Consider the following 20,423-nt stretch of genomic DNA (forward strand, 5'->3'; position numbering starts at 1 on the left):
TTCTGCCGTCTAGTGGAGGAACATTTCATTATTTTTCCACACATTCATACGATTGGTCTGTCTAGACGCGTGGGCGTTACTTTCACAAATTATTGACCAATGTAATGTGCTGAAAATGGCTTGCTCTTGTTGACTTTTTTTTCTTTTTTCTTTGCCGGACCAGAATAAGGTGTAATTGCACATCCACTACAGTAGGAGGCAGCGGCACGCTCACTGACAGTGTGCACAGGGGTTATTATTCAAAAGATTCATATTTCTTTTTTAATATAATGTTAATAAGGACACATTGTTATACAGCCGTGCACTTATAACAATTTTTGAGACAAATGATACCGCCGTATGGATAGCTTGAGAAGCACTGTCTTAGCATTTAATGAGTTTTAGCAACCAAGTCATGAATAGCTCCTTGTACATGTGAATGCCACTGGGGAATGAAATCATGACTGTATTTTCATTCGTTTATTCATGCGCTTTTTATTTAGCAAATCATCATTTTATGGATTCCCTTTGTGGAAATAAAATAAAGCAATAAAGTATATTTTAAAAATAAACAAACACAACAATAATAACGATGACAACAGAAATAGTCATAAAAACAGAACTGACCGTTCCTGAGTTTTGGTACTTTTTCTTCTTCTTTCCTTTCTTCTTTGGATTTAGCACCTGTGGAGGAAAACAACATTGATTACAATGATTGTCTTGCGTTGCCACGGTGACGCCTAATGAGCGAAGGCCGTCAACACCCTGGCAACACCAACCAGCTGCCGTTGTTTTGATTTTCAATCCACCGAGCGTCCCCATGATGCTGACGGCTGACTTCAGTGTCAAAACCCCACGGAATGCTTTTGCTGCGCTCTCCTTCGTGTGCTGTCAAGCGTGCGTAGCCTAGCAAGCCATGGAAACGCATAAAGACGGCAGTGTCGGCAAAAAGGGGATGCCATGTTTGATGCACCGCGCTTTCTTCTTCTTCTTCTTCATCTTCTCCGCTTTGTCTCGCGCTCGACCTTCACGAACGGTTTGATCAGAAAGACGAGGTCAATGAACTCCACTGAGTTATTAAGCGCGCGATGCTAACCGTACACCACCCTAATACTGATACTTGCACTGTCGACAGATACACGCGTGTGTGCTGACGTCATCGGTTCAGGGTGAATGCTGTAACAGGCACGGGACACTTCACGTGGTACACCTGCACCAACCGAATGGCATCCAACATGCAATCAGCCCACTTCGGTTTTAGACTTCGTTGACCATTAAGACTTGTAAAAATGTCACCCAAAAACAACAACAACAAAAAAACACTTGTGCATAAGAGATTACCTCATAGACATGGAACTGCGACTGGCTTCTGGACATTTCTCTGTAGCTGGTGGTGAAGTCGCCGATAAAGTCGTGTCTGTGTGCGAGGAAGGACACGGACAAGGACGTGTGCGCGCGCACACACACACACACACACACGAGTCAACATTATCGCATTAAAAGTGTGACGTGCATCCACATCATGTCAGTAGATATAAAGCGCCGGCGCTAACGAGCCGATCGGCGGTCGGCATAATTGAGAGACATGGACGTTAATTGCCGCATTCACACATCAGACATTGGGAAATTGCGTAAAAACTGATAAAACTGTTGGCCACGTTCGCAGCTAATCGGGATAATGTAGCTAATAGCACATTGAGTTCATGTCCATCACCACTCTGCTCTCTTTGCGACCCGTCATGGGTTTTTGAACGGCCGATGAAACTAAACATCTGGACTGAATGAAGGTTGACAGTCGTGTTGGCCAGATGTCGCGTGAACTCACCCGCCGTCTCTGTCCCAGTCGTACACTTCCACTTTGATGCTCCTACGAGATCAAAAGGCAAATGAAATGACACATTTTAGACAATAAAATGAAAATGTCTTTTCATACGATCGAGGCTTGCAAAGTAGAAATAAATGTCACAAAGTTCACACTTGTCAACGTAAGACGCGACACACCCTGACAGTTATTCATCCTAACCATCACCTTGCCCAATTAGTTTAAAAAAAAAAGTCCCCAGCATTTTTCTATACAGCCAGCAACATTTTTAGCTTTTATATCGTTATTAGTTGCAATAAAAGTGATGTTTTTTTTTACATTTTCTTGACAGCTAATACAAGAACTGCCATCATCTGGTCTGATATTTAACCTTAAAATCATACATGAATAAAAAATGTGCTGCCGCAGGTTTAAGGTCAAGTCATTACAAATGCAAATCCCCTTTTTCTTTTTTTCCTACCAAGTGGGGGGAGTCCAAGTCATCCAGCACAAAGTGCAGTGTGAACGTGACACCGTTCAAACCTGCTGTGCTTCTTCTTTTTTAATCTCACGGGCAAAGTCTACGCTTTCATCTCTTATCAAGTGCCGCTTGTATGGAAATTAAATATATGACATGTACGTTCTTAATATGATGGATTCCACCAGCCTGCGGAACCTAAAAAGATTCAGCCGAGTAGAGGAGATAAAGTAACTCTGCCTGCTCTGTGACTCAATAACCATTTAAGTAGTGACCAGTAATACAAATGAGAGCGCTTGAACAGCTCCATGCAAAACATTATTTCAGGTTTATTTGCCGTCATGTTATGTAATTAGCAGTGAAAGGGGCTCACGCGAAAATGGGTCATAAGCGGCGACACAAAATGAGATCCTGCAACTCTGTCGAACTACATTCATATGAATATTTATTGTATAAATATTATTGCAACAACTGAAAACAATGACTATACAGTGGTACCTCTACTGACTAAATTAATTGGTTCTGGAAGGAATTTCTTAACTACATTTTGTAAGTAGAGACGCGTTTTCCATGTTAATGCGCTAATCTGTTCCAAGTCCCCCAAAATTCAGACATAAATGTTTTCTAAAGCATAAAAATGCATCAAATTATGTAACAAATACATGTTACAATTAGATTATTGCAAAATAAATGACACTTGAGCATAAGAAAAGAGTAAAGGATAACTTGAAAATTTCGTGTGAAAAGACGTTCCTAAGTAGACGTACCACTGTAATACAAGACTGGCATCGGTTAGTAATGACATGATTAAATATTGAAAAGACATGATTATGAGTATCCTGAATGGCGGTGGTGTACCTGTCGTAGTCGCCATTACAGAGCGCCCTGACGGGAATCTTAAAGGCCTGCCACACGGGATCCAGAGTGTTCTTCACCACTTCAGTTTTGTGGCAAATAGTGAACCTGCCAGACACACACACGCACGCATGTTCACAAGCACACACGTTCAGGTTTGTGTGTGTTGTCGAAGCCCCTCCGCATAGTATTTCAGCCGCCTCAGTAGATGCCAACATTGGGACAAAAGCGGGATTTTGTTAAGTGGCAGGCCTGCTTTCGCTGGGGGGCCAACTACTGTACTTGCATGTCACCACTTTGCTTTTTAAGTTGAGGGAAGCTTTACAATGGCCACGGTTTGACCCGAGGAACCGAAGAGTTCTTTTGCAATTTATTCTTCTGGGAGATTCTTATTTGCTGCCATACCAACGTCAGTTCCCGATTGGCTGACAGAAACTCACGATATTATGATATAAACTCACTCATGATAGGTGTCCATCTTGAACATCTGCTTAGTCATTTGTTTTGCATGATCTTATATTTGTACGTGATTAAAACTTCACAGATTTTTTTATGGTCATGATTATTATTTTATTTCAATTGAATGTATTGCTTGTAGCATTTAAAATGATCAGTATATTGCTCTAATGTGATTTCATAAACTCCTATTCAAATTATGTTAGATCATTTATTATTATTTATTACTTAGTATCATCATCACCATCTTGTGATTGGCTGGCAACCAGTCCGGGGGGGTGTACCCCACCTCTTGCCGAAGCCCCGCGACCCTCGTGAGGATAAGCGGATTAGAAAATGGATGGATGGATTATCATCATCAGCATTATTATTATTATTGTTATTACGTCTAATTATTATTGTTCCATACAAGGCTAATTGGTGTTGTTTTTTTTCTCCTCTTGCTTACTGGATGCACATTGCACATGAATATATACAGTATATATATATATATATATATATACACACACACACACACACACACACACACACACACACATGCTGTACAGAAGATTATATAAGAACAACACATTTAGTGTTTATAGAGTGTACATGGCAGCTTTCTGGAGCGTGAACGATCAGCGTCCATGTGTGTGTGTCTTAGTGTGTTTGTGCGTGCTTGCGTTCGTTAGATGAAACAGCGGAGGCGAGCGGCAGCTTGTCAACTCACGATCCGTCTTCATTACTGCGGTAGAAGACGAGGAAAGGGTCCGACTTGCCAAAGAAATCCTTCTTGTCCAATTTGTTGCCGCAGAACTGCAGCATAACCGACTCCTGCTAGCATCACACACACGCAGACACACACACACACACACCCACACACACACACACACACACACACACACGCACATTGTGACGGAAGTATTATGGGATGGTGTGAGGAGACTTTCCATTTTTGACTTCATTTCATTGTTCACTGATGCATTCCAAATGCATCCATTTTACTGTATGTCTAACCATATATAATAATCCTACTATTTACAAATTTGCCTAATTTCACCTATTCTCATTTACGGCGCTCACTCTAAAACGCCAAAAGATGCTACGCAAACCCTGCCTATCCAGAAAAGTTGCATTGTAATTGGTATCGAGGAAGTGATATATCTCCACTGTGAGACAAACTTTGTCATCAGGAAGTGGCAAAGTTTAGCTTGGGTCATTTGTGAGGATACAGAGTCTTCGTTGCATGAACTTTGCAGATGGGTACTCTGAGTACACCCCCCCCCCCCCAAAAAAAATATCTGAAAGCCATGTATTTTTAAGATTAATGTTGTAAGATGACTTTTAATGACATTAAAATGTTTTGTGGGGTATCCACGGTGAAACAATCAACATAGGCATTTTTATTTTGGGGGAGGAGGGCATCAAGTAATTTTTTGGGGCAGTGCTTGGAGAGAGTCACAAAATCTCCTTAAAATGATATTTCTGAAGCACAAAGTTAGAAAGAAAGATGAACAGAAGAAAAAAAAGCTGAATTCTGCATTTAAAAAAAATCTCTCTCTCTCTCGAAAATATGTAGTTTTTTTGGACAAATGTATTTATAAAATAAGAAATTATCCAAATAAATATTATTCACAATGTAAGTATAATTGACATTTACTGATGACAATAAAAATAAATCGCTCTTGGGGCCAAAATTAACAGACTCTTGTTACCATGGCAACTTGCAACCAACTAGAATATTGAGAACGACTCTTGCTGCTGTGGAGCTCAATGCAACACCATTGTTGAGTCTATAACAGACTGTCTAAGTGAAACAGAATAACCCAAAATAAAGAAAACACTATACATGCTGACATCATTTCTTCTTCTTGTGCTGCAAGAGGCAGTTACAGCAGTGAGGGGCTATTTTTAGAACGTCCACTTTTGGACACTCGCCTTCTAATTTTAGCCCCGTTGGGAGCGTCTCCTGACAAACAAACACGATCTCTGTGCTGCATTTAGGACATGAAGGACGTTTGTGTGTCGGACCGTCTGTTGACTAACAAACTTTCGCAGTTTGGTCCATTTAGGGCATGTGGGACGTTTTTGTGTCATTGTGCAGATTGACATACACTCTCAGTGTGGTGCGTTTAGGACACAGGAGATTTTTGTGTTGAGGCATTTTCTGACAAGGACACATTGTGGGGACTTGAGAACACGTATGAGATAGGACGTTTGTGTGTCAGAGAGTCTATTAACTACCTTAACAAACCCTATCAGTGTGGTGCGATTAGTACACGTCGGATATGTATATCGGAGCATCTATTGATAAACAAAACATCTCTGAGTGTGGTGCATTAAAACATGTCGGACGTTTGTGCGTCAAGTTACAAACAAACACTCGCTCTCGTGGTGCATTCATGACACGTAGGTTGATTCAGTGTCGGAGTGTCTCGAGACCAAAACCTCTCTGTGGTGCGTTTAGAACATGAAGGACATTTGTTTGACTCACCCGGCAGTTGCTCAGCTCCTCAGCTCTCACAATCAATGCCCCACATTTTTTCCCAGGAATACCCCTGCAACAACACATCATGACAAGTAGCTTAGCGTGGCATCACAGTGCATTTTTTTTTTTTGGCCTCCATGTTTCTTTCTACATGTGTGCAACATTACAGAAAAGTGCAAAATTAGGAGACTCTCAAGCTAACGTTTGACGGGATACCCCAATATTTAGATTGCGTCATGGTAGCATGCCAGTCGATATTAGCTAGCTGGCTTTATCTTAGTATGCTAGCTGATATTAGGTAGATGTTAGCTAGCTAGCTAGCACATCTGGCTGTGTAGATGTTGACTGACATAAGTTGTTGACATTGCGGTTATCTATCTTACTAGGAAAAATGTCATTTTCAGAATAGCATGCTAGAAGGTAATTGTTTTTAAACAATACACTTTTCTTTTACTGAAAATAGAAAGGTTTCAGATACATTTGAGGGTCTGGAATGGGGGAAATTGATTTGACGTGTGCAATACATGTCAATGAAATCACGAGATGAGTTCAAGTTCTAAGTCAAGATTCCAGTAGTGTACAATACATTTTTAGGGAGCCCAACTCACATCAAAGCTTTCTCCAGACGGCTTCCCAGCGAGCCCACAATCTCGCCCAGCGTGCAAAAGGCCTGGCCTAGAAAGTCCTGCATGGGCAAAGAAAACCAAAACATGATAAACATGTCATCTTAAATACCTAATGAACATGAAAATATATAATTTAAAAAGTGAGTCCAGTCAAAGACCTTCACGTTTTTCATGTTTTGAATTATGTGCACTCTCAGGTGAAAAAAAAACAAAACATCCAAAAACACCAGCTCTATGCTATAGAAAATGGACGGATGGAATTTAGGTGGCTGCTCTGATGCAAGCTCCCTTGTCAGAGGCCTTAGATTTCCCAGCTGTCTTGAATGCATCATGTTTTGACATGAGGAGGCCGACCACTCGTAGTGTCCTTGTTCATTTCTGGGGGGCCTCCACAAGAGTATTGGCTTCAGGAGCAGCAACAACAACAACAAGTCTGTGCAATGATATACACGCACACAAACACACACACTCACACACAGACAGAGATACACATGGACACACGTATTCACGTCCCGCAGGCGCAAATCTGCTCCAAAGATGCTGGCCAGAACAACCACAACACAACTAGGTCCTCCTCCTCTTGACGACTAAGAAACATGACAAAAAGCTGCGACCTTTCCAAGAGGGGCGCACTGGAAATCATATTCAACTACAAATGCACGGAGGAAAATGACCACAATGCATCTTGAAAGTTTAAAAAAAAATTCTCAGAATGTCACGATTTAAAAAAAGATTGGATACAGAAAATAACAAAATACCATATAAATGGATATTCATTAACATATTGTCATTTTACATTGAGCAGGCAAGTTTCTCCACATTTTCAATTGTTTTGTCATCTTGTATGAAAAAGTATCTTCAATACCCCTTTTTCATACCCCTGACAACATTTCACTGGTATCAATTATGCATGGATTTCCCGATTCACCGGCCTGCCTGCTCTCTTTCCCACGTAAATAGTAGAATGCATCTCCAAATTTTGTGATTTTTTTTCTTTTACTGTCAACGGCCATTGAAAATGTTTGGTGTTTTTTTTTTTATTTATGTTAAAGTGCAAATCACTGCCATCAAGCCAAATCGTGCTAAACTTAATTTTTTCTTCACAAAATAAATAAATAAATAAAAAGGAGTATTAATCATTTCACATGCGTGGATGTTATTTTGAAAAATTACTGACCATTCTCAAGCGTTGAAAAAGGCATGCTCTCTTGAATGATGCAATGTTGATGGTTGAATAAAAATGCCATTTTTAGGTCCAGGGTCCTGAAAACTGATGGTTTTGAAAGTACCAGGCTTCACCGGACAATAGCGAATGAGTAAAAAAGCAGAGATACTGGCTTCTCATCAAACAGCAAAGCCACAACCTAATTCTGGCCGTGCCTTGCATATTTCAGCATCACTTCGCAAATTAAATGAGATTGAAGTAGTGTTTCTATATGTCAGGACAAGACAGCAAATAAAAGCTCTTAATCCATGAGTGCTTGTTCTGTCAACACATCTGCACCCTACGGCCATATCTGCACAAGGTACGTAAACAAAGCATATGGGCTGGAACAACTAAGCTACTGTACTTTTGATGATAAAGATGAATTGTTCTCATTTTTGGGGGAGGGGGGGTTATTTATAGCCGGGCAACCGGATAGGGGCGCATTTGTGGACAATGGGGCCACGTGCCCGATCTGCAATCCCACACATCCACAACTCTGACAGGACGCATCCAAGCATCCTCAGCGTTCATACTGCATGCAGATGGAGCATTATGGGTTGTAAAATATGGGGAAGGGGCTGAGGGGTGAGCACTCTCGGCCACTAAGATGAGGATGAGGAGGCGTTAGGGCGTGGAAGGGTTGATTCTGTTCAGACAGGAATGAATAGCTGAGGGGTGATAAGAGCATCTTTTGTACAGTATCTCCAAAGGTTGCAGTTTATTTACGGAAACAAAAAGCATGTCGGCAATTTTTTTTTCGTCATTTTGTTGTCATTATCCAATTTTTAAAAAAAAAAGAAAAAGCACGTGCTATATCACATTACCATTCAGAAAAAACATACAGTATATCTCCATGGATGGCATTTTTGAACATTTGAACTTTACCATCCAGCATGTATCTCCAAATTTGATTTCTTATGATTGTTACTTATACAATTAAAAGCATTTTCAGATAATCATTACAATCCAATAAAAGCACAAATAAAATGCACACACAGAGAGACTCACATGTTTGGAGAGATTGTCACTCTTGCAGTCCAAGTCGTACCTGAGCGGAGAAGAGAGCATCATTAAAGTACGTTCCAACACTATTCTAATCCAATTTTGCTGACATGCTGCACCCACACACAAAGAGCAAAACTCAAATGGTTCACACCGTGGCATTGCCCATCCGTATCGTAGATGTGATCCAAATTTGGGAGCAAAGGGACAAAATGTCACCTGGAAATGAGCCTCAAATAGCCACTTGAACCCAAAATGGCTGCCTTCTCGTGTCTATTTGGGCTTTGTTTCTTTTTGACTCAGCATGATAAGCATGCCTACCAAATTTCCCGTCGCTATGTGAAACTGCCTCTGGGGGCTGAATTTTTCTGTTGGTGGTGGTGGTAGGGACGGGGGATAACTATTGAGAGTCGTTAACTTGATTTTACAATATTTTATTTTTCTGGTATCACATGAGTGTGCGCTGGCGTCACAAGGCACAGGTGCGCTTCATGCGTTCCACTCGCCGCTGTCACTTTGGACGCCTCATGAATCATTCATGTGATCCCGTTTCATAATGAGACACACTGACAAGTGTGCGTCTGCGAGCTGTGCGTGTGCGTGTGTGCGTGCGAGAGAGCGAGATAAAGTGAAGGCAAGGGAGGCATTAAAAACAACATCATGATGGATGTATGTTGATTCGACCATGCAGACACACGCACACATACAGGCACACAGATATCCCGCGGCGCCTCGTGAGCACAAAGTTGTGGATGACATCACTCGGCACCACGCCAGATAGGATTCCGCTTCCTGTGCTGTTTTCTTATTGTGGTGGCTTGCTTTTATAGACACGCGCATAAAAGAGGCCACAAAACAACAGATTGGCGTACAGAAAGCTGTTTTGAGCATTGATTTCATATCGTTGAGATTGTGTTCAAAGTCCATGTAGTAGTCCACTCTTTGGCCTCATGAGCATAAGACAATTCATTGCACTAGTAGGATAACCAGGGCACATTCATTGAACAACTGCTTGCAATGTTTTTTGGGATTTTTTTTTTCGCTAATTGTTAATTTGCTAATATGCTAAATGTGCTACTTTTGGCCTAGAAGGACTTGCAATGAAACCTTATTGTGCTACACTGGTGACCGTACTTGGCCCAACTAGTAGCAGGAGCCTATTCCAGTACAATAACAAAAATTTGAACAATAATGGATAATGATTTACAATTTATTAAAATTGATTCCTTTTGGAAATCATTTGACATATTTTTTAGTTGCTTACTTTTTAACATTTAAATGTGCTTGTTCTGGTGGATTTTGTGTATAGACAAAGGATGGTTATAATTTAAAATTAGTATTAAAAAAAAAAAGGTTTACTCTGCATTAAAAAAAAAAAGCACTATGTACTCTTTTTTTTCCTCCCCTATCTTTGGTTCATTGAGTCCTGATCAAACTAACGGCAATGACGACTTGAGCTTGAAGAGTTCCATCTCCTCTTCAGGATGGGTTCCTCACGATGGGCACCTAAGATTTCCCATCACCGTCTCCATAAAACACTTGCAAGTCAAATTGACTTATTTTTCCTCTTCGAGGGCAACCGAGCGAAATGAGAATGCTGCTCGGGAAAAGAAGAAGAAAAAAAAGTGACAAGAAAATGTGTCTTTTATTTAAAAGGCGGAATAACGGACATCTCCCTCCCGCACACGGCATGAATATTTCACGCTTAGCTTTGCTCCAATGCATGGAGAGCTGTGCGCACACACACACACGCACGCACACACGGACACACACGAATGAATGGATAACTCACAGGTCAAAACGTAGATTCTGCCTCTCCTCAAAGAAATAATCCAAGATGAACTTGCGCACAAAGTCAGGGTTGAGTGTGTTGTCGATCACTTCGGTCCTGCCAAACTGTTAAAAAAAAAAAAATGTGGAAAAAAAATCATGTCAAATATGCATATTGCATCATATATTTTTAGAGACATCTGCCAAACACAGTTGGACACCGTAAATCGGATGCAAAGATGCTAATTGTGACAGAAGACTCTTTCCACGACACAGTTTGTGTGTCTGAAATAACAACGATGACAAATAGATGGGCCATGATTGGTTACCTTATCCTGAGCAACCGTGATATCGGCTGTGCCGAAATTGTCACAAAGACCGCATTTTCGGACGCATTTTTCATCCGCATGACCTCAGTCCCAGCGTGACTTGACCGCATGGGGTTTCCAAGTTCAAGAAAGAAAATTTGCAAGCTTGGTCCTTTGACACCCTCAAAGGCTCCTCCTTCTGGACTGCATTCATCTTGGCAAATTTGGACAGGCTTAATGTGAATTTGGACACCGTCTGCGGTTCAGTCGTGGCGGAAGTGACTTCATGTGGCTAAAAATGCGGCCTTCTGAGGACACAGCCATCATTTACAGTACAAGGCAAGATGGCCGCCTCCCCTATGATGGATAAAAACAAGTGGATTTTGACCATCCCATCCCCCTGCCCCCCACATTAAAAAAAATTATAAGAATTACATTTTTCAAAAAAATTAAAAGCTATAAAAAAATAAATACAAATTTGAAGCCATAGTCCAAACAATTTACATTTTTCGATGAACACCACATTCCCAATCATTGTTCTAATATGTCTTAAAGTGAAAGTCATTCTGTGTGTTCACTGCGCTCTCCACATAAAGTCTTTTTTTCACGACGCCAGTAGCCACCCAGCGACTGTAACACCAGCGCATCCCACTGGGATGCAATTACACTAATACGGACGTTGCCCATTAGACGGCATCAAAGCGGCCGCGTTAACCTGCTCGCTAGCATTTGGGAGAGCTTCCCGTGTGTGATGCATAATACATTTGCTGACAACAAAACACCACAAGAAACGTTTCATCCCTCTCGTGGCGCAAAAACTGTGAAAACAACAGTCTTGTTCCCAGTGTCGGTCTCCCAAAACAGTCTGCCGCCACCATTTTATAGCAAAAAAAAAAAAAAATCCCATTTGTGACTCACCTCTCGCCATTCCCTGTTTGCTATCCCCTGCGTGTACAGCACACAGACTGCGAAGAGAAGGAGATGGAGAGGAGACTTTTACGACAGAACTTTTCAACAGTGACAACTTCATGCTGATGAGCTGAGAGCATGTTTTTTTTTTTCTTCCCGGACAGCGTCGTGGCGGGAAAACTCCCTAATTAATTGTCACTAGAAATTTGCCTCGCAGCGTGATGATATGTCAGTGGAGGGGTGGTGGAAGGAGAAAAGGGGCAAGGTTGTTGTTTGCGTAGGTGGGAGAGGAAAAACAAGGTTACAGTGCGGCGGAATGTCTGTCCTCTTTATCGAGTGAGGATGGTCGATAATATTGACATGTGAGTGTTTCCCGTCCCTTGTGGGGAGTCTCCGTGGTTTTTTTTTCTCCCTCTCCCCGTAAAGACAGAGAAATGGTAGAAAAGCAGAGCGAGGCGATCATCCGGCACTAAAGTGACATTTCATTAGCATTCGCGCCACCGCCGCTACCGTGCTGGAGATGTGCTCGTCTCACCAAGTGCGAGGAAATGATGTCATAGTGAAGTAGGTTTGAGAACAGATAGCGATCATCATTTTGGGGCAAGTCCCATCCTCTCTTTCTATGTTTTGATGCTCCATGTGAGTTAAAGTTGCAGTTGTTTGAAGTTTTACAATCACAGGTAACGTCGAAGCTAATTCCTTAGCCGGTATGATGCGTTTGCAAAAAGCACTGGTGATGTCAAACGATGTCATCGAGAAGGTTTGAGACCAGATGGCAATCATCAATTAGGGTTTGTTTTTTTACCGCATCAGGTCAAGTCCAATACTTTGTTATTATTTTGTGGCGTAACCCCCGGCAGTTTACCGGAATGTTAATTGCTGTTAAAGACGTGCTGCTAATTGGTTCTTGGATGGGAAGATCGGAGCAGTTTCTTTTCCGATTTTGGTCACGCAATGAATCCAAAATTGTAAGTCAAGGTTCCTCGTTTTGGGGAAGCGAGAGAGGAAGAAGGATGATCATTCTCGGCGGGGCCAACGTTTATACAAGGAGGCACTTGTGCTGCGTCCATGTCTCTGCTCTGCTGACAGTCACTGGCCACAGTCACACAGCATTAGAGCGCCTCAGCACACGTACACAAACGCAGACAAACACACACACGGCTACATATTCAGGGCCTGCGGCACGCACTAGCGTACCATATTCATATTAGCTTATATAGCCGGATGAAATTCCATTGTTTGTGCATATTGCCGCTCCTATATATGCACACGTGTGTTTGTGTGTGTGTGTTTAGTAAACTGGGGGGTTGTGGGGGGGATGATTTTGGAAAAATCCCCAAATCCAACAGGAACGATGTCACAGTCGCCCTTTAGTTTTACTATATATATACTTTATATGTGTGTGTGTGTACATGAGCGCACACCGTCAAAAATTTTGTTGAAATGCCCAATTTAAAATTTCCGTTTTGTGCCTTGAAATTTTGAATCCAGCCCTATTTTTCTGCAGTTTCCTTGTTACCAGTTCACCCCCCCCCCACCCACCCCCACACCCAGTCTGCCTCAAATCTTCCATAATGTTTGGATTATAAGCATGTTTGATGACAGTTGGCATTCCAGTTGATTGAATGAGCCATTCCGCAATGTTGCGTAAATCCATGTTTATGTTCCCGGGTGCTATGTAAATTAGCAGTCTGTCCCAGATCTTAGAAGACAGCATCTTGATGGTTAGCCTTCCAGTAACCCAACAAGTGGTCAATGTTGTATGTGTCCACGTTTAGGTTCCAGGAAACATATTTGTTCTGCCAAGCCTACTTTGGATCTTATGTTATGTGGAGATTAAAATGTTCCAGGAGACTCACAGGTAGTATCGCCACAATGTTGTGTGCATTAATGTTTATGCTATGGTGTGTGTGTGTGTGTCTTACTGGGATCCGACTTGGAGAAGGTGTCTCGGTCCAGCAGGTTTCTAAAGTAGAAAACAAGAGACAACCATTAGCGCTAATTGAATAGCATCTTAATTAAGCATCCTCAGCAAACGTCAACAAACAAACAAAGACTTCTCTCTGACCGCTGGCCTTTGATTGGTTTCCACTGAGGCAGCAGCATTAAAGAGACTGCAGAATGCAACATAAAGTGGAGCTTATTAAATATTTCAGGCGTGCAGCAGCCTGTTTTCTTTCTCTTTTTGCCTTCCCTCAGCGCCATCAAATTTACATGACACCGCCATCTTGGCTCTGCAGGCCCAACGGGGAGGAGGAGGATGATGATGAAGATGAGGCAAATGAGAAACACCCGACGCCGAGCAGCTGCTCTGAACTGAGGAAATCAATTAAAGACGAGCTCGGAGGGAGACCCAAAGTGTTGTGTCATGTACAAAAAGCAAAAAGGTTCTGATAGAGTATAATTTAAAATAATGGGACGGTGATAGTCACGATGAAAGCCGGATCTGTTATAACACCATTAAAAGCAACACTGATTTAACGCAATTAAAATAATAGGGTTCTGATACAACAATTTGAAACAATAGGCTAATGTCGAAAAAAAAAACATTATGATACATTACAATGAAAAGTAACAGTTGAAACAGAGAGTTCTCGAAGTAGCAGTATGCTTGACAGGAAGTAGCACAGAAGAATAATTATCAACAAGTAGGACAAGAATTGGCACAGGAAGATATATTTTGCCAACCTATATGTCAATACAGTGAACAGGAGACAGCACAGGAAGTTACGTCCTAGCTAGCAGGAGTTAGTACTGAAAGTGGAATTACAACCAGTAAAAAATAGCACAGGAAGTAGAATTGAACATGACGCAGCGCAGAAGTACTGCAGGAATTAGAACAGGAAAATATAAGCCGTTCTTTAAGTGGCGTTTTTATCCGTACTTATGTTCTTCTAAACTCCCGAAAAGTTACCGGTCGCAGCCCAAGTTCTTTTCCAATTGAAAGTACGAATAAACCAAGAAGACACAGAATACCAGGCTGTTTTTCTTGTAAGCTAGCAGCTAGCAATCACTTTGTGCTGCTATCATGGAAACACATCACAGTCAGAGGGGCAAGTACACAGTCGTTCAAATTTACAAATTGACTTGCGTTTTAAAGAAGAACATTCTTGTGTGTGTGTTTTAGGAAGACCGTACTTGGCGCGATCACAAACCCGTATTCTGCATTCTTCATATTCATGAAAACTTGGCCATTTTATTGTCAACGTGAAGTAGCACTATTTTATGTTTGACAGGAAGTGATACAAGAAATTGAATTATGGCTGACATGAAGTAATATTACATTTGATATGAAGTAGTAGAGGAAGTAGAATTACAACCAACAGGAAGTAGCGTGGGAAGTAAAATTACATCAGAGCAGGAACGGTACTGCATCAGGAAGGAACACATAAACTACACGGACGTAGCTATAACAGGCGAACAATTGGTCGCTCGCGGGCGAAGCCAGAGGGCGGCCATTTTACGTTGCCATTGTTGCTGACAACTTGTTTGCTTTTTGCGCTATTATCAGTACATGTTTTATGCATACAATTGTGACTTTGTGAAAAATGGAATTAGGCCAGACAGGAAGTACTACAGGAAACAGTATTGCAGATGAAAGTAAGCAAAACAGGAATTAGCATCGAAAAAAATGTATCAGGAATTAGCATTGAAAAAATGTATCATTGTCACCAGGAAGTCGAACAGGAAGGTGTATTATGGCGAATTGGAACCAGGAAAAGAAGTACAATTACGGTCAACAGAAAGCAGCACAGGAATTAGTACAGAATGCAGAATTGCGTCCAACAGGAAGTAGCACAGTAAGTTGTGTCACAACCAATAGAACGCAGCAAAGCAAGTTGTAATACACCTGACTGAAACTCGTAGAGGAGACAATACTCATGTCCAAGAAAAAGGAGCACAGGAATTTGTACTACGGCCGATGTAACATGGTAATTCGTATTTACGCGCTCAGGAAGTAGCATTAACGTACTTAAAATAAAATGTAATTTTCCATTGACAGAGTATGTGCGTGCGTGATGTGCCAATGCCAGGAGTTGTTCCAAGTTGCTTCTGGGGCTGTGAAGGGGTGTTTGGTGGGGGCGTTGGGGTTGTTTGGATGATGAAGCTATCATGCTAGCTGGGGGGCGAGCGCAGTGTCGCTCGTGTCCCGTCCTGTCCCGTCCCACTTGACAGGCGGCGAGAGCCGTGCAGCTATTGATGTCAAGTGATGTTTCTGGATCAGGCTCACGGCTTCTGCTGATCCCAGCGTGGCCCAGATGGTACCCCCCCCCCACCCCCTCCACCCAGACTCAATCCCCCAAACTCCCCCTCCTGTAAATAAATGATAATAAGCCGACGGGATGTCATCCAAGCGCTTTGCGAGTGTGTGGGAGTGAGGAGTGGGAGACTTCACCTGCCAAACCAGATACAGTACATGGTGGGTAAAAAGACAAGAAATAAGGCAGCAAGTGAATACAAATGTGTGTGCACATGTGCAATATATATACTGTATGTATGTGTGTGTGTGTGTGTGTGTGTGTGTGTATACATACATCTGCGTAGCCTGTTTGGGTGGAGCTGTGCCAGTGCTTATCTGTGCACATCAATATGTGTGTGTCGCATGTACTTGCACGTGTATGTGTGTCCACCTGATCTTGTTTGGGAGGCAGCCCCCCCACAAAAAAAAAAGGAAAAAGGAACTGGTGTCCCATGGTGGGAGGCCCCCGTCTGAGTGGCTCTATATTCATCAAACATTTACAGCAGCGTTCCCACCCGACACCGAAATTACATTTGAATTACATTCGAACTCCCACCAGCGACCTGTCACGTGCTGGCCGCAACATGGCCGCCCGCCGCTTAAAAGCCGCTTTTATAATAATAATAATAATATATTTTATTTATAAGCGCCTTTCAAGACACCCAAGGACACTTTACAATAACAAAAAACACAAAACAATACGGGTTGAGCAGCGGCAGCCAAAACGCGCCAGCGTTCACTCAACCCTTTTGACACTAAACCAGATGAGAACAGACTTCTATGCTTGGAAAATGAAGCTCAAATTGAAATAATGCTTTTCTAGTTGAAGGTCTGGAAAGATGTACAAATACACACATAACAATGGTGATGTATTAAAAGATTCAAGTGCAGATAGGGGAGGGCATCGACTGTATACACCATGGATGCACATAACATTGTGGAGTAACCAACTGTCAGATTCTACCAAAATGCTAATTGTTACTGAGGACGCCATCTCCACATGACATAAGATCCAAAGAAGACTTAGCATGAATTTTGAGTTGTGCAGCTAAATGGAACATTTGCAAGGACACACACAAACAACATTGTGGAGCGACCGCGTTTGAATCTACCACCGGGCCGCCCCAATCGAATGCTAATGATCGAAAAAGATGCTGTCGCCATTTTATCCAATATTCCAGGCATATTTGATGTAACTTGTGAGTTATGTCGCTCCTTGTAATGACGACCACATGCTCGGTTCAAGCGGGATGCCGACTGCCTGGAAAGAAGCTGTCTCCATATAATGTAAGATCCGAGGCAGATTGTAGCATCGATTCCCAGAACATAAATATGAAGCACCACAAGATTGTGTTGCAACCAGCTGTCACTCTACCGGGATCCCAGTTGCTGTAATTGACACTTAAATCCCACCTAAATACAAAATGATGTCAGGCAAAACGCAGCTTAATTGTCACAGTTAAGAGAGACTGAAGAAGAAGACGACTTGGAGGCAGTCCAAAAGTTGCTCAAGCTAATTTGGAGTTCCATCTTTTATGACGGAGAACACGGCACCGGACGGGATAGAAGTGCAGCGGAAAAGTGGGTCAAAGTGGAAAACAACTAACTCATTTTGACTTGAATGACCACGAGGGTGCCACTTGAGGCAAAGGCTTTAAGACCCCAACAGCCAGCTTGTTACAGTCAGTGTTATTCCATGCGCTTGCTCTGTATCAACTGCCCACAACACTGAATATCATGAGGGTAATTTTCCACCTTTCGGAGGTGCTAGCAAAGCCGTAACAACACTTGACACTTGCCTGTTGTGTTGAAAGCAATGAAGTACTTTGATATTTACTTTTGGTATTTTACACAAGACAATGGAGCTGGTGTCACTGAAATGCCTTGCAGTGCAAACGCACATAGACATGGAAATATGCTGCCTTTGCCGAGTTCTGTGTGAAAAAGGGTGAGAGGACTCTCTGTGGAAAAGACTTCAGTCTCAGGACACTTTTACACTGTTTCTCTTGGCATGATGTTGGCACTAGCTGGCTTTGCGGGGTTCTGTGTCAAATTGCAAAGGCGGTAGCCTCTGTTACGATTATGCTTTGGCCATCTTGTGCTATCTCTGTGTGAACTCTAAAACTCAATTTTAGAGGCATTTTCTCCCCCTGGTGTCCCATTTTTTCATATTACTTTGCTGAATTCTGCATGAAAGAGACAAAATGCCAAATGCTTTGAAGTGGCAATTTCTGTCTGTGTAAAAGGCTCAAAGTCTTAGGCCCATTTTCCCACTGCCTGTAAGAGCAGCAGTTTCTGTGTCACCGTTTTCCCATGTGGCTTTGCCTGGAAAAAAATGTACTGTGATTTCTGTGTAAAAGGCTAAAATTTAAACAGCCTCTAAACAAATATGTGTGTGTGTGTGTGTACATATGGTGTATGAAGGGCTGCCATTTTCCATGATGCTTCGTTGGATTCTGTGCGAAATCCATGAAATACAGTAACTGCAGTTATGGCTTTGTAATTCTGTAAGAAAAAAAATCAGCAATTTTGTGCGATACTGTGTGAAAGTCCTCATCACTAAGCCATTTGATGAAGCTTGTATGTATGTTTTTTTCTACTTGCCACCCTTTTCCATGTAGGTTTGCTGGGTTTGTGTGAAACACAAAATGAGATAACAGTACATAACAGATACATTACAGTAGATGTTATGTATCAATGTATAATTTTGGGGAATGGTTGTGTGAAACACTTTGTCTTAAACCTAATTTTACAGTGCCTATGATTAAAAAAAAAATCCATGTGTCTTTGGTGCATTCCGTTGAAAAAAAACAGTTGTGGTGCTGAAGCTGCAATTTTACAGGATCTCTGTTTGAAAAACTTGAAGATTTACGTCTATTTTTATCCTGCCTGTTAAAATAATCTTTTACGTGCTGTCGCTTCACTGGGTTCCTTGAGAAAGACAAAATCTACTGCTATGCCTTTCGGAACTGCAATTTTGCAGCATCCCTGTGTGAAAGTCTTTCAAACAAACTCCAATTTTACACTGCCTGTTAAAAGTGACATTTTTTTGTATGTAGGACGAACACTGCCTCTACAGTACTCTTCTGGCTCTGATGCAAGGACTGTGTGAAAAAAGATGATGGACAACAATTGTCCAATGTCGTCAGTCATCCTTTGGCTCAAAAAACAAAAAAAGAAAAACACCAATAGAGAAGAGCATATTGATTCCATCCCAGAAAGGTTCTTCTTCGTTACTGTTGTACACATGGGGTTTCTTTCTTCACCTAAGTGAGGAAAACGAAACATTGGCGCTGACACATCGACCCGCCTCGCAGCGGGTCAGCGGGGAATCTTCAATGGCGCCACATCTCAACGCGTCAATGCTTCTGCGCCGCCTTCTGTGGGCCCTAAATGTCAAGCGGCTTCAACTCCACAATGCGCTCGGACCCTGAGACAGGCGGCGGCCGTGTGATCTTTTGACGCTCTGATTTTCCCAACATCTGCGTGGTCGCTCAATGCCGTCTGCTCGCAACACGCACTCACCCAAATGTGTGTGCATGTGTATGGGTGTGCGTGTGTGAGTCCTTCTGCTCTGATGTAAATGTGAAGCCTATGGCAAGAGAACCATCTTCCAGAAATTACGCACCACGACAAAGTGGGAAAATCACACCGCCTATACTAGCACATGCAGAAAGAAGGGTGGGAAAGATTTTAGGCGGCGCATGGATTTGGATTTTCTGTCAACTCCACAGAGTCAGCGGGGGACGCCTGTGACTCTCATCAGAGAGGCTAGATCCTCACACACGTAGCAATCGTTCATTGCAACGTCTGGAAATGAAAAACGTGGCCGCTTCCCACCTTTTGTGGCAGACTTGTTTTGTCTTTTCGGCCATGTCTTCTTGAGACTTTTTTGTGGGTCTATTCTTGATAGACATGACCCCCAAATTTTGTGGTTATTCTCGTGCAAACCAAATGTCATGTGGCGAAGTGAAATTGGGTTTGGGGCTTGAATTTCCCTAAAACATGTCTTCTGCCGTTAATCAAATAAGCCAACAAAGCTGTCACTAACCGTTTGGTCATGTGTAGCTTGTGTGAAACAGTCGCTGATTAAGTTCAATCCTGCTGTCATGAATGGTATATACACAAGGGTGGCCGGTACAACGATATCTACTGTGCTTCATGCGAATATTAATCATAACTAGGACTATATGGCAGTGGGGCATACTTTTAATTTGTTTTTTTACTTTTGAGTTTATTTGCTCCCCCGACTGGCCAAGAAGAAAGTTTCCTCAACTGCAACACCGTTTAATCAATCTATGAGACTGTTGAGGTGCCACTGGATT

General features: G+C 42.1%; 1 protein-coding gene across 2 annotated transcripts in view; it reads right to left on the minus strand.

Moving 5' to 3' along the window:
* The window catches only part of LOC147206635 (copine-8-like), a 38,477-nt gene that overhangs the window by 16,282 nt on the left and 1,772 nt on the right, over positions 1-20,423 (minus strand). For both annotated transcript variants that reach the window (XM_086108828.1, XM_086108827.1), the window contains exons 2-12: positions 13,784-13,824; positions 11,868-11,914; positions 10,664-10,767; positions 8,878-8,917; positions 6,645-6,721; positions 6,043-6,106; positions 4,279-4,382; positions 3,117-3,221; positions 1,805-1,846; positions 1,321-1,396; positions 607-663 (exon numbers count right to left, since the gene is read on the minus strand). In XM_086108828.1, the coding sequence (XP_085964954.1) occupies positions 607-663; positions 1,321-1,396; positions 1,805-1,846; positions 3,117-3,221; positions 4,279-4,382; positions 6,043-6,106; positions 6,645-6,721; positions 8,878-8,917; positions 10,664-10,767; positions 11,868-11,914; positions 13,784-13,824 (757 nt within the window). The remainder of the gene's footprint in view (positions 1-606; positions 664-1,320; positions 1,397-1,804; positions 1,847-3,116; positions 3,222-4,278; positions 4,383-6,042; positions 6,107-6,644; positions 6,722-8,877; positions 8,918-10,663; positions 10,768-11,867; positions 11,915-13,783; positions 13,825-20,423) is intronic.

The sequence above is a fragment of the Hippocampus guttulatus genome, chromosome 4, assembly GCF_054856545.1.
Source record: "Hippocampus guttulatus isolate MCC_2025c chromosome 4, RoL_Hgut_1.0, whole genome shotgun sequence".
Classification (NCBI taxonomy): Eukaryota; Metazoa; Chordata; class Actinopteri; order Syngnathiformes; family Syngnathidae; genus Hippocampus; species Hippocampus guttulatus.